Source organism: Trichinella spiralis (assembly GCF_000181795.1).
Source record: "Trichinella spiralis strain ISS 195 chromosome Unknown Scfld9, whole genome shotgun sequence".
Taxonomy (NCBI): domain Eukaryota; kingdom Metazoa; phylum Nematoda; class Enoplea; order Trichinellida; family Trichinellidae; genus Trichinella; species Trichinella spiralis.
Genome location: NW_003526948.1, coordinates 3803655 through 3818586, shown reverse-complemented (window position 1 = coordinate 3818586; position 14932 = coordinate 3803655). Strand labels below are relative to the sequence as shown.

General features: G+C 30.5%; 2 protein-coding genes across 2 annotated transcripts; both read left to right on the top strand.

The window, feature by feature from the left end:
- Positions 1–857: 857 nt before the first annotated feature.
- Positions 858–1314, top strand: Tsp_05525 (hypothetical protein). The gene is made up of 2 exons (XM_003371825.1): positions 858–956; positions 1105–1314. The coding sequence occupies exons 1-2, from the start codon at positions 858–860 to the stop codon at positions 1312–1314; spliced, it is 309 nt and encodes a 102-aa protein (XP_003371873.1).
- Positions 1315–4716: 3402 nt separating this feature from the next.
- Tsp_05526 (putative CBS domain pair) lies at positions 4717–10763 on the top strand. The gene is made up of 22 exons (XM_003371824.1): positions 4717–4822; positions 4925–5056; positions 5120–5253; positions 5311–5388; positions 5534–5612; positions 5805–5930; positions 6074–6110; positions 6345–6429; positions 6487–6533; positions 6814–6888; positions 6964–7048; positions 7115–7228; positions 7317–7386; positions 7438–7529; positions 8009–8122; positions 8186–8301; positions 8361–8497; positions 8725–8952; positions 9284–9334; positions 9785–9996; positions 10454–10650; positions 10700–10763. The coding sequence occupies exons 1-22, from the start codon at positions 4717–4719 to the stop codon at positions 10761–10763; spliced, it is 2379 nt and encodes a 792-aa protein (XP_003371872.1).
- Positions 10764–14932: the final 4169 nt, after the last annotated feature.

Here is a 14932-nt window from a genome sequence, read left to right as displayed (position 1 = left end):
TAAGGAAAGTTTGGAAAAATCCCGCTGCTTTGCGCCGTGAAACTATGAGAAATGCCAACCGTTTTAATGTGGTTCCATCTGCATCTTTTTCCAATCTTCAACGTGGAGAATATTTGTATTGTCCTAAAGAGAAAGAAATGGCGTTTGGTAAGGTTGTCGCAATGGGAAAAGATCCAAAGTTTAATAGAAAATTGATGCTAATCGAGCCGGTGACAACTTCCAGAAAGAATCGTGATGCACAACCAAAGGCTGGTTCCGGTGCTGAAACCTCACGTCTAACTATTGCCTGATGATTCTTTAACCTCCTCTTATCTTTTTTATTATATTCACATTTTAAAAATCATTTTTTTCTTTATATATGTCACATTTAATTTTCATTTATATATTTAATTCTTTATCAAATAAATAATAATATTCATTTGTTTGTGTTTTACTGAAATGAAATTATGGACGATAAATTAAACGCAGCAAAAGAGACAAATGTGCCATGCAATTTAAGCATTATAAACTTGAATTGTTATTTAAATGAACACATTCCAATTGTACTGCATGGTTGAAGATTATGTAACCCAATACAGCAATTTACCGAACCCTATAAATATCTTGTTTTAATCCAGAACAAAATAACATAAGTCTTTGATTTTATTGAAATTAAAATATCACCTCTACCACAAAAAATACACTTAGTTATTGAATATACATTATATTGATCTTCAATCACCGCCGTATTTACTGAAATTTAGTTTGCTCTACAAATGCGGCAGATAACCTATTTACAATAATCATGCAATTCTTGGAATTTACATATCATAACTTACCGTTATATTAATTATACAAATATTGGATTGTGAAATGCGATGTTAAATTATGAACGATGCAATTTGATTGACACCGATAGCTGCAGTGCTTGGAAAAAGCTGAAAAGTCATGATATTATTGAAACATTAAATTCAGCAGTACTTTCAAATAATTAACAGCTCAGTTTCTGATGTTATTATTAGTGTGCTTTACAGAAACAAGAACGATAAAAAGTTAAAAAAATAGGCGAATGTGTTAACATATGAAAAGCGATAATAATAATAATTGTTGTTATTGCTTTTTTAGCACCCTAAACGTAACATTGACAAATCTACATATATTAGCACTGCTTATTACATACTGATTACGTGGTGGTCAAGCGGATTAGTGCATGGCTTCTTTTGCAGAAGCCACGTATGCGTTCGAATCCCATACTATAATTGGGTATTTCAAAAAGAGCTCTCGCACATGTCAATGTGGATGAGATGCCTTACAGCTCTAGTAATAATAGAGTGAACAAAGTGAAATGATACGCCTCGGATGAGGAAATCACCGGCACCTGTGAGTCAAATAGTATTGAAATGAGTGCGGTGTATTACGGTGTTTTACTATTACTCACAATCAGAATAAAATATCCATGAATTTCTTTGTTATTATCAATAAAAATTAAGCTTCTCAGTTTCATTATTCATAAGTATGAATACATTTTCAGAAGTTCTCTATTTATTTATTAAATAGCTATTGATGAACAGTCAGTTTTATTTGAGGATTAACTGATTGTTTTCTTTTTCTTGTACTCCTCTGTTATTTTTGAAGTACGGTTTGATAAGTTGGACACAATTGAGTTTTGTAAGAGAGAGATGAACATTTTTAAATGAAACCACATTTCTGTTTGATTGATGTTTAATAATTTCGAAAATTAATCAGTGTAAAAATGAAATGGTTTCTTATCTCTGAAAGTGAAAGAAAATTTGAATCTGCTATTGGAGGATAAATATTTGATTGAAATGTTTATTTTAATTGCGTTAAATCAATCACAACTAAACGGTGATATGGAAAGCATTTGTTTTGTAATGTAAAGCTAATCTTTTATAATAATTTTTCATAATAAAATAGCTTGAAAAAACCTGTTTCTCTGATATTGTTGTTAATAGATAATAATTTAATGAAATTTATTTCACAACTGCACTACTTCTTTTTTGTTGAAGTAAGTTCTAGAAAACGAATGAGCATTGTTTACAAAAATAGCTGTTCACAGGTACAATTGCATATGCAACAGTATGCACACGGAAGAAGGCACTTTTGTTACCATCCCATATTGTCATCTGAAACGATTACATTGGCTTAATGATGATTCAATTTTTCATCGGGCGCTTTGTTTTACAAACCAACTGAATGTTTGCTTGGAAATCCATGTTCAAAGTTGCATCACAATTTGCAAGATGAAGTTTTCCATTTTGTCAAATATTAACAGAGTGAACTGTGAGTAAGAAGAATGACAGTTATTATTACATTTATATTCACATTTGACGCATCACACTGAAACATCATATGATATTACTGGATATTTATTTAATAAAAATGAACAATGGAAGACAGTTTTTCAAGTGCATCTCTAAAAAAGGAAATAATTATTTTACTGCAAAATGTGCGGTGCTTACAGCGTGTGACGATGAAGTGAATTTCAATTTATGGTTGACTGATTTTATTTTTATTAGATTTTGCAACATGCTATTGAAATATTTTGTAAAATTCATAATTTCCATTGAAAATAAAATCCAGTTGCTAAATTCATTCACGCCTGCTCATTTATATCTTTTTGTGCTCAAAAAAGTTTTATGCAAAAATAACTGACAATGAATTGTTGTCAAATGAAGCACCGTTTACAAATTTTTCATTAAAATAATGCTACTGAAAAATTATGGCTAACCTAGGACCATAGCGCGAAATAAAAGCATGCATGAATAATGTATTGAACTGCGCCAATTGTATACGGCTTGAAACTAGGTTTAACTGGAATTGTTTTGTTCTAAAATATTTTCTTGGTAAAATTATCTGGCAAAGCCTCATTCAAGCAAGCTTTGCTCTGTCACAACGGGCAACAGCATGTTTTGTTAAATTATGAACTGTTTCTAAAAAATCATTAACTATTCTGTGAGTAAATGCTTTTCATTGTCTTTCTTTTTTAGGTATCTTCAATAGTACAATTCAACAGATGAATTTAGTTAAGTAAAGCAAACAAGCAATATTTTATAATTAAATGAAGAAAAAGCTTTCAAGTGAAATTTGTATTTCATCATTTAACGTAGTTGATATGCATTATTTATGATGTTTATGGACTTTTCTTTGAAATGATATATATGAGAAAGTGCAATCATGTATGAGGGGAAAAATTCAATTTGCAATTTAATTGGTGATATTTAACAAGTTTAATAAAGCTAATGTGAGAAAATGAATTACAAAAGCAGAAATTACCGTAAAAAAGTAAAGAAAATAGCAGATTCACTTTAAACAGTTTTTCTCAGTTTGAATAATCAGTATGATATGAAGTCATTTGTTGACTGGTAAACAGTGTGCATTGTGTTTGTTTAACTGCTTAATTTTTTTCGCCCTTTCTCATGCATTTATTCATTTTATTTTTGACGTTAAACTGAAGAATTATTTGAAATTCCATGCTTTTCAATTGCATTTCAACAAAAAGTGAACAGCAGCTTCAATGTACAATGACAATACCATGATGCGTCATCAGTGATTTGTTAGTTTTAAAGAATGAATGATGTGAAACATTTACAAAGATAATTTTGATTTTCATAATGGAAACTATCAAAAGATGTAAATTTATGCATTTGAAAATGAAAAACATTGTTTTTCATAATTTCTAAATGTTCAAGCTAGTCTTCAACAGTAAATCATTTTGATATCAGAAAAATTGTACACCTGACCTTCTTGACATTTCAAGGCTATTTACAATTGTTTGTTGCAGCATTGAAAGTTTAATTACTTTAAATAATGTATGTACATGTTTGTTGAATAGTTGAAGCAGTGTTTTGTGAAGGCTTAACAACTTTCTTTTTGTTATGCATACATGTATACAGACACATACGTAACATATATACATAAATATATATAATGAAGAAGACGCACACCCACACGCACAAACACAGACAGTTAATGCATAAAGATTGTCCGGTATTGGTATTGTTTTTAAGAGTGATGTTTATGATGCACAGGAGTAGAATAATTGAAGACAATTTCAACTTTTCATGCTGGAATAAGAATAATATGCGTGGTAAACATTTTTGCTTATTTTAATGCACTCTACTCTGTAGATTTGTTTTGAAAAAGTTTCCAGTCCAGACTAGCCGCTGGGAAGCTAACAGCTGCATTTATAATCATCGCGTTGCATTTCAGAAGCATCATTACTAACATCTTCAAAAATGCATAATTTTGGTAATAACACTCATATTAATATTAATTACTTGAAACTATCCAGTCTATTATTGAAAAAACAATATTTCATAAAATATTATTCGTAACATTATCACTTGCATTGATATCAGTTGTTTTAGTCTTTTTCACAAGCGAAGAATTTCTCTTTTAATTTAAGAACAGTGTTAGTGGAAATATTAGTCTTTCAGTACTTATTTTTAATTTACGTATCATCTTCAAAAATACTTAATTTACACCACATTTTATTGGAAAAAGCATCTCTAGCTTGAAAAATTAAACTACTTCAATTAATCGCATATTCACGATATTATTTTCTCCTGTCATAATAAATTTGAAAATAAGAAATTAACAGAAGCATTTTTTTGAAAATAAAAATGAATGTGTTCAAATTTAAATAATCAGAATTATTTTAAATTATATTTTTCAGTAAAATTTGTTCATAAAATTAAATGGAAATATGAGAGAAAAATGTGGCCGCTGATTAATAATGATTGGATTATTTTGATTGTTCTTGGTGCTTCTGTTGCTGTCCTCAGCTTTGCAGTGGATGTTGCCGTGTCAGCACTAAATAAAGGTAACATTGATAATAAATGTTTAACTAAGCAAATCCGTCGTATGAAACAGAATCAGATAATATGCAAATTTATGCAATACCACTATAAACAAATTATTTCAGCTAGACTGAATCTTTACAGAACAGCTGCTGAGGCGAATATTTTTGCTGGAATAGCTTCATGGGTATTGCCTACAGTAGGAATGGTAATTCTTTCTATGATAATTAGTCAGAAAATTTCTCCTTATGCAGCTGGTTAGTTTATTTGTCTGCAATAAATTTTCAATTCTGTCATAAATATATAGATTATATTCTTAGGTTCAGGAATTTCAGAAATAAAGACAATTTTAAGAGGAGTTGTTTTAAAGGAATATCTCACTTTGAAAACGTTGATATCCAAGTTGATTGGCCTAACAATCGTTCTTCCAAGTGGCCTTCCAATTGGAAAAGAGGTTCAAATACCACACTTGCATTTTACCGAACATCTTGATAACTTTAATATTTTCAAGGGCCCGTTTGTTCACATCGGAGGCATTATTGCAACTCTTTGGTGTAAATTGTTTGCATCAGTAAGCCACGATGATAAAGTAAGTTGAACATATTAAGTAAAAACTCTGCTTAGCAATGTTAAGTATTAATTCCGTGGAAATTTTTGAAAAAATGGCATATTTTTAAAATTAACAGCTGAAGATTTTGCATTTAAAATCAAAATAATTAATATTTGGAATTTAGAATCAAAATTATTATGTTGAAATGGTTGCCGCTGGTTGTGCTGTTGGAGTAACGTGTACCTTTGGTTCTCCAATTGGAGGTAATTGCTTTTGATCTTTCCCAAAGCAGTCATGCCGACATTAAACTTATTAACAGAGCATGTTTTACTTTTAATGTATTATTCCAAATAATTTTTTTAGCCAATGATGATTTATTTCGATTGATTTCGGTTACATATAAAAATGCATGTTTTTTTATAATTTATTTGAAAAACAGTTCTAGTTTATTTTAGGTGTTCTTTTTAGCATAGAAGTAACATCTGTTCATTTTGCCTTGCGTAATTATTGGCGTGGATTCTTCAGCGCAGTATTCTCAGCCATCGTTTTTCAGTTACTTGGAATATTGACTTCGAATTATGGTTAGCGTATTGCATGCAAAAATTGTACAATGATATACAATCAGTACAATTTATTGTTACATTTTTGTCATTGGAAAATCTTAATTTGATCGTTTATTCTAAATTCTGTAATGTATTTCATTTGTTTTACAATTTTATTTTAGCCACTATTTATAACTTTATTTTATTTGGTAGAATACTGTAGTTTATCAAGAAGTCTAATTTTGACATTTGTTTAATGAAATTTGAATGAAAAATGAATTAACTATGCTTGTAAATTTCTAAATTATTTTACTCTGAGTTGACTATTTTAATGTATACTGCTTGAATTTGAATTACATCAAAGTCATTTATTAATTTATTAATGCGTAGTTCATATATTACGATTACTGAGATGTTGAAAATTTTTTTAATTTCTGCATAGTATGTTTTTAGATTCAGTGAAGACCTTCAGTCCGACGGAGTTTTCATTGAATTCACCATATGCGCTTCAAGAATTGCTGGCTTACGCTATTTTAGGGTACGAAAAGCATTGTCATTCAAAGTTTCGTGTTTTATAATGTTATTTATTATATAGTTACGCTTGTCAAGAAATAGAAAATTAGACAATAGCAAAAGACAGACGTTTTTTGATTAATTCAAAATTTTTAAATCGAACACCAGCCTAACACGCCTGAAGCGTTGAATAAAATTTTGCTTTCGAAATGTATGTATATAAAATGAAATGTAAAATAAAACTGACCAACTGATTACTAAATTAAGCATCAAAATGTTTCTGGTTTTTGGTTGCATAAGAGGGTAGTTAATTATATTGGCACAAAATTTATTTTAAAAGTTGTTACATCAAATGTATAATTATAGAAAATTGGGAATTTCAAAAATGAATTAACTTTAAAGAATTTAGAATTCTATGCGGATTATTTGGTGCCCTTTTTGTAATATGGCACAAACACGTGTGCATTTTCATCACTCGGAAAAAGTTTATGAAAACAATGAAAGAAAAATGGTAAGTTTCAAAAATACATATTTTTCGTATAAATTCCAACAATTTCAGTCAATATATTTATCCCTTAACTGTTGCTACTTTGGTATCTGCAATTACGTTCCCCGAAGCTGGCGGTTCAGTCACTAAAAGTTTGGTAAGTCTGCCAGCATGTTGAAAATTACCTGGTAGAGTTAAGAGTTGAAATTATTGAATATTTCAGATTACATCGAAAAACATATTGGACGAACTGTTTAGTAATTTTACTTGGAGCGAAGCACCGGAAAACAATTATCAATTGAAAGTCATATCTCAGTGGTCGAATGAAAATTTTTCAGTTTATTATGCACTGTTGTTTTTTATTCTATATACGGTATGGTGAATTTCGTTGAAAATGAAGCTTTTTTCAATTACTGTTGTTATAGTTCATAATGAGTGGAATTTGCATTACTTTACCAGTCGCCTGTGGAATGTTCACTCCGGTGCTTTTAATTGGTAATTGAAATTTTATCTTTTTGCTGTTAATTGTTTGAAATAGAAATTTAGGAGCAGCATTTGGAAGATTGTTTGGTGAGCTGTTGGTTATCTACTTTCCCAACGTTTCTTCACTTAAAATTGTTCCAGGAAGCTATGCATTAGTAGGTTAGTTAACTGATTATAACGGTGCATTGATAGCATGTCAATAACTGAGATGTGCATGAACAATTTAACTGATGTCTAAATAATTTGCTGTAAATTAATAAAAAATAATATATGTTTTTAATTTTAAAACTGTTAGAATTGAATAAAATATTTGTATAAATTTATTTATTTATTTATGCAGAGTAAAAAAGAAAATTACCGAATGAAATAAGCTGAATAATAGATTTGATTATTATCTTATAAGAAGAAATTGTACAGAAATTTATTGCACTTAATAAAATATATGTATGAAAAGCAATTTTATTTTATTATCATTTGTCTGCAATATTTTAAAGCAATGTTCTGTTGCTTATGCAGCTGGTTGGTTCATTTGTCAAATATGAGCTATATTATTATTTTATTCATGTGCAAATAGCTATTTCATTATCATGTATTTCAATTAAATTAAATTAAATTAAGCAATTTCACGTTACAGAACACAGTATATTTAGGTGCCGCAGCTTTTAGTGGAGCAGCAACGCAAACAGTATCAACGGCTGTTATTGTGTTTGAGTTGACAGGGCAGATTGTTTATATGGTTCCAGTTTTGGTAATAATGCTTAAGATTAATTGAATATTTGCATGCAAAATTTTTAAATTCCGCTTTACTCAGCTTGGCGTCGCATTGAGCATTGTCATTGCCACGTACATGTACCCGTCAATTTATGATGTTGGAATTTATTTAAAACGCTTGCCATTTTTGCCTAATCTGTTGCCAACATCTTCTGCGTGGGTTCATTTTTGTTTTTTATAAAAAAATAATTGTGTTTTTTAATTTTCTAATTCAGGGTTCACAAAGTGTGTGTCCGTGATTTCATGCTGTCAGATTTGAAATATTTGACTTTGCAATCTACGTACAAAGAAATTAAAGAGCTGCTTGATTCAGAAAAAAAAATACGCACATTTCCTTTGGTTGATAACCGAGGTATGTGTGTGCATCGTGGCATTTTCTGGGCACTTTTATCAAACAGTAATTAGCACCACTATTCTCAAAACTGGCATGTGTGCATTTTTCATAATGTTAATATTTTTCTGAATAATTTTTGTTGCTGTTGTTGTTTTTCCCATTTTCCCAAAGTTTCACTTGAGTACCTTTGGTGGATTTGTGTGCTTTTTGAAAAAAATTAATATATTACAGAATTGAAAATTTAGAATCGTTCGTGCTGATTGGTACGGTTGAACGTCGAGATTTGGATTTGATGATCGAACAACGACTATGCGACGAGGAACGCAGGAAAGTAGCCAGACATTGCAAATTGAAACGAAAATTCAATTGTTTAAATACGACAGAGCATTTCAAAACGGACACAGCCAGCTTTGCCAAAAGGGATGAAACTGATGATGGAGGAAAAAGCGTCAAAATACTCATTGATCCGGTGAGTTTGTCTGTCACGTACGATAATTTCAAACTTGTGATTTATTCTTTATTATTGAAAACAATGCTCTTGTAATCAAATCAAAAGGCAAACATGAAGCAGAAATTTCAATTTCTTTTTGTTGGATTTTTTGCTTTCAGTTTTCACTGACTTCACATCTGTACTGATTTAGGATGAGGGAAAATTTTTACACTGTGACGAAAATTTCAAGTCGCAAATTGCACGGAAGAATACACTAAGAGCAAAGCATTTTCACAGAAAAAAGGGATTTGTCGACAAAAGATATACTCAGAGAAATATTTTGTGAAAATAATTAATTATTATTATAATTTCAGGGTGTTTATCATGCTGCAATAAAATTGCTGCGCGGAAAAAGAAAGCACAAAGTAAATATTATGAATTTTCCTCAGATGTTGCTTTATCACTAAAAAAATTATCAAATTTTGGAAAATGTATGCATGAAATAAAATAACTTTGAAAGTTTAATTCATTTTTAAAAGCTAAATTGTTTCCATATATAAATTGCATTCCATATATATACATATGCCTTACAAATACATTAAAATGTAGCATGTAATTCACATTACAATCATTGATGATAAGATAGATATTCAGTATTATCAGGATAATAGTTGAAGTTGATAATTTAAAATGAATTCATATTATTATTAATAGCAGTGTTTATAACATGGTAAACCGTAGTTAGCAGTAGGCATATTGTTAACGTGATGATAATTAATGAATGAACTGAATTTAATTTTATTGCCAGGTCGAATTTGACTGCGATCTCAACTCTGAAGAAGTAATTTAATTGACCATGTCTTGCATAATCGTAGATCACATACTGATCCTTAAGCGCGAACAATGGGAAGAAGAACGAATGAGCGCTGTTCTGAATTATAAAAATTTGGCAATCGATTACGCCCCCTTTCAGCTGGTTCATACTACGACGTTATTTCGAGCTCATGCTGTGTTTTCTTTGCTCAGTCTTCAAAGGGCATACATTACGGACCGTGGCCGTCTTGTTGGGATTGTCAATTTGGAAAATGTAAGAAGGATTTTTTCATTCATTTTTTAGATAATATCAAGCTCAATGATGTAATATGATATGATATGATATGATATGTTTTCTTTTTGTATAAAAATTTCAGAACCACATACTGATATATATATATGTATGGTAAAAGTCGGTTTTCACTTTTAATAGCTATTCAAAGGGAATAATTTCACGTCTGTTTGTAATTAGAGCAATTATTTTGAATACAGACATGCGTGCAGACAGACAGGCATGTAGAAATATATGAAGCTTGAACTAACTTCAAACGCGAACGTTAAAAAATAGCATTGCGAAAAATATTATATTTCATTCGATATTTTTATTTTAATACACTTTAATTTAATTTACATTTAGATTTTGGTTCATCCATTTTGAGTGAAATAATATTTTGAATATATGAATGAATAGTTAGTAGCAACAACTGACAGACATTAATTGATGAGTTTAGCTTAGAGAAGCAGTGGAAAGTGCAAGATTATTTGGCGGGTCACCGGTGTCTGCAGAAACAGAACGAGATGAATTACAATCAGTTGAAAAGAATGTCAGTGTAAAAAGTTACTGGCGACAAAAGAAACGTCGTCGTCGTATGAACACCACATTCAACAAAGCCCAATTATTTGTTTGTCCTTCACGCGCTATATCGCAGTAAGCTTTTGAATGACCACTTTAATAAATATCTGTTGTGAGATTTTAGGGAAACGAATTTTGAAAAAATTCAGAAAGATCCGCCATCATCTTTCTTCTGTGAACTTTTATAAAAGTAGTTCATTCCACAGTGCAATGTCTTATTTAAAAAATAAGTTAAAACAGTCATTTTAATGCTTAACGATGCTTTAATGTTGCTATCTGTTATTGTTATCATCAAAGATTTGAAACTAATTTACAATTTTTTAAATCTTATTTTTCGAGAGAGGTGTGACTTGAGTTACTTTTGCTTTTTTTTCATAAGTTGTGTACATTATGGCATTTATTTTTTGAACGAGAGAATCCATTTATTTGACAGCGAAGATGTAGAAAAAACTATATTTTTTTCCAGATCATCATCATTTATTCTCTTTTTATTTTGAAAATTATGGATATCACCTAGATGTAACTTTAATCACAGCTTTTTTCCAACAGATGGGCATCGATCAGTGTTTGAATAATGGAAGCAACGAAATCAATTTCTAAAGGTAAACGCGTCAAAAAAAAGCGTAGCAATTACTTGGACTTGTTCAGATGAACATTGACCAAATCAAAATGTACTTGTTAAGAAGAAGAAACAGCAACCATACTTAGCATTTTAAATCCTGACAAGTACGAATGGAGGATGCCTAAATTGATTGATTGCAAATGAAATGCTCTGTGAATAGTTATTATATATTGCATACTGCTTTGCAATTATACAAATAAATTATATAATGAATATCATCACTTTAGATTTCAAAAACCGCGTCTGATGAAAACAACGAACCGTCATCTTGGATTGTATGTGATTATTAGACATTTCTATTTTGTAGTCATCAACTATCTGATATTTGGGTATGCAATAAAATTTTGAAAAATCTGAAATCCCAAATTCCTCATTTTCCGTTTTATGAAGCGAAATGAAATTATCACAAATTTAATTCATTCCAAAAGCTTGTTTAGAGCTGGAAATTGGTCGGTCAACATGAAATAACGTATATAATAGGATAAAATGAAAACTGAATTTCTTTCGGTATATTTCAGACTTTATGAGGTAATGCACATTTCTACAGAATTCCTTCAGCGCAGAATATTTTATTTTGAAAATTTTCATAAATGTAAGTGTTGCTGCTAAATCAGTATATCTAAGGAATCAGCACTATTAGAAGCAGGTCATTTATTGTAGTGCAACTTATTTTTCCTTTTGTTTTACGACAGGGATAGCCAAAGTGGTCGATATCGACCCTCTGGGGTGGATGGGACTATCTAAGGGGTCGATAAAGGCTAAGGGGTCCAATGGAGGTCGATGAACTCCGGGATCGAATATGAACTTTGAAATCCCATTTGAGGAATTTATTTCGTAGAGAACTAATTTGTAACAGTAATTTATAATTTTCTGAACTATCAAAGGACACCACAAAAAGAGAACAAAGCAAAGGAGCAGGTTGAACCTGTAAATGCGTGGTTTACGCCTGAAACTCACCAATCTCTAGTGAAATATCAATGCCCTTGCTGCTACTTATGAAAGACATTTTTCCCATTAACGATGCCAAGTAGTTAAATAAAAAATATCATAATAGTTAAATAAATAATTATCAACCACCTTCAACTTCATCATGAAGTTATTAACATTACTATTCACATGAATACAGCCGTTATAGGAACATACATAGAAATTGAAAAATGGATTACTAAACGTAAAGGTGAAATGAATCTGACCGAGAATAGTAAGGGTGAAAAGGGTAAAGGAAACCTAATAATAAAGAAATTTTCTATTAATAACATGCATTTTACGAACTCGGGGGGGGGGAGTCGATGAGGCATCAAGGAATCCATAAGGGGTCGATGGTATAAAAGGTTTGCCTATCCCTGTTTTACGACATGTTAATGACTTTTGCCAGAGCAAACTGAGGTACCGTATACTATAAAGCAGTAAATGAACAAATGCAAGAAAAAGGATTGCTTTTTTCCTTGGTTGTGCTATGTTCATATCGCAAATCCGGAGACACAGGCAAGTGCGCCAAGTGATAGCTAATCACAGTCTGCTATAGCAAATGATTAGTTCGTTTAGGACGTTCTGAGCGCTCGTAACAACCAACCGTTATATAATACATTATAGTAGGCCCTCAGTTTGTTTACTATATACAGACCGTTCTATGATAGGCAGATTCGAATGATTTAATGCATCGCTATTAGGAAGGGATATTCCTACACGGACAATTCACTGCCTGAAACACTAACAATTAACTATATGTAGTGGCTTTTCTTTATTTTATTCTTTATCGTTCTAAAATTAATTTCATTTCTTGCATTTTGTTCTTTGATTATTTATTTAGAATTTAGATTTGATTTATTTAGAATATTACGCATTTTTTAGCAATTTCGCCTATTTAGCTTGTACCGATTGGAAACAGCTTGAATTGATAAGTTTTTCAAATGATAATACTTATGATTATATTTTCGCTGTACACATACTTCATAATAATAACAAAAAATAGCAAGGTTTGGATAATTGTTATGAATTTTCTATTCCAGTTTATACTTATCAACATTTTGCGATTTTTTAATTGTAATCTTTGCCTTGGCAACATAACGTCTCACTTTAGAGTCAAGAAAAGTTGCATTAACAGTTTCTATAACCTTTCAAATCATTAATGCCATGTTTTCCAAACAATATTATATCAGGTAAGTAACGCTAAGTAGAGCAACGGGTATCAGATTCACTGCTAAGAAATGTAAACGAAATCTCAAACCTTGTTGACCAAGCTATTTGCTTTCCAGCAACGCTGTTAGCGTAACCATTTTACGCCCAAATTTTTTCTGACTTTGAAACTAACTCACATCACTGATTATAGCGTTCTTCACGAATAATAATTTGTTTTTATGAAATTATAGGCAGTTTTAGTCATGTTGCCATATGGCAACAATGGCCGTTAAAGGGCATAAAATGTGCAACGTTTTGATGTCAGCAAACAATACGTTTATTTCTAAAAGTAATATCGAATAGTCATTATGAAGGACTATATTTTATAATATGCCGGAAAACACTTTCGTTGCTGAGTCAAACAAAGATGGCTGTTGCATTTGACGCATCACACTCTTAATGTTTTTTACAGCTACGGGATCGAATATTTTACAATTCTCCTAATTCATCGTTTTTTACGATCAGTTAAACAGAATATCTCAAATTTTTCCAGTTAAATAATTTTATAACGTCTGCAAATAAAAACGTAAGCGTTGTAAGTGCTGACACTGCTGAAAAACAAAAATTTCATGGAAAGTGGTTCCCGTTACCATCCTTATCATGTAAAAAATTTCTGAATGATACCAAATTTGTGGCTATTTGAATTCAAAGTCACAATGTAATAACGATGCAATCGTGATTTGCATAATCAGTACAATATGTACTCCCCCAAGGTTAAACATCATTGCAAATACTAGGAAATAAAATAAATTCACAATTCATGTAAAACTATTGGGCTAATGCATTGTAATTCTTCGAATCTTCATAGTTATCTGGTGGTATGTACATTTAGACTTATTACATGGTTGTCAAGAACACTGCCGTATTGTAAAAGATTATAATAATAACTGCAATGAATTTTGTGCTAATTAAAGGTATGTAAATTTTCAATATCCCGCAATGCATGATTTTTTGAGAAATTTCATAAAGTTAACGGTTTGAGCATTTGAAATTTATAGAATAAAAAGACTCGCACATTGTACGAAAATAGCTTTAAAATGTGATAATTTTGAAGAATTCATATCTCCAAATTATAATTAATAAAAAATTCAATGAACATAGGTTTACTAATTTCGAAAGATACTGTAGTTTAAATGAAAATCAGGAATAATTTTTATTAAAATAAGTGCATTTTTTTGGTAGAAAACAATATTAATACCATTGCAAAAATTAATGAAACCATTTCTTATGCACAATGATTCAACCCTTATTGTTCATTCCCTTTCATTTTGACGTCGTTAAAACTCCATTTTTGTTTCAATTTTTTTGCATATCTCAACAAATACGGAATAAGGAGCTGTCCGGATAATTTTATCATAGTTATAAAAAAATTCTCTATCGATGTAAATTACTTGACTTAATTTTTGGAGAAAAAAAATTTTCTCGAAAATTGCAAAATTTCATGGGCTATAGACTTGGTTGTTTTTGCGAAAATCGGCGAAAAATTTGTTTTCAAAATTTGGAATTTTTTTGATTGCTATAGTTTATATGACAAATAAAGAGTTTTCTAGAGTTTCA

Coding starts and splice junctions, on each gene's coding strand:
- Tsp_05525 (XM_003371825.1), top strand. CDS start 858: ATGTTAAATTATGAACGATGCAATTTGATTGACACCGATAGCTGCAGT. Junction 957..1,104: donor TTGAAACATTAAATTCAGCA/GTACTTTCAAAT, acceptor TTGCTTTTTTAG/CACCCTAAACGTAACATTGA.
- Tsp_05526 (XM_003371824.1), top strand. CDS start 4,717: ATGTGGCCGCTGATTAATAATGATTGGATTATTTTGATTGTTCTTGGT. Junction 5,389..5,533: donor CAGTAAGCCACGATGATAAA/GTAAGTTGAACA, acceptor TTTGGAATTTAG/AATCAAAATTATTATGTTGA. Junction 7,049..7,114: donor GTTCAGTCACTAAAAGTTTG/GTAAGTCTGCCA, acceptor TGAATATTTCAG/ATTACATCGAAAAACATATT.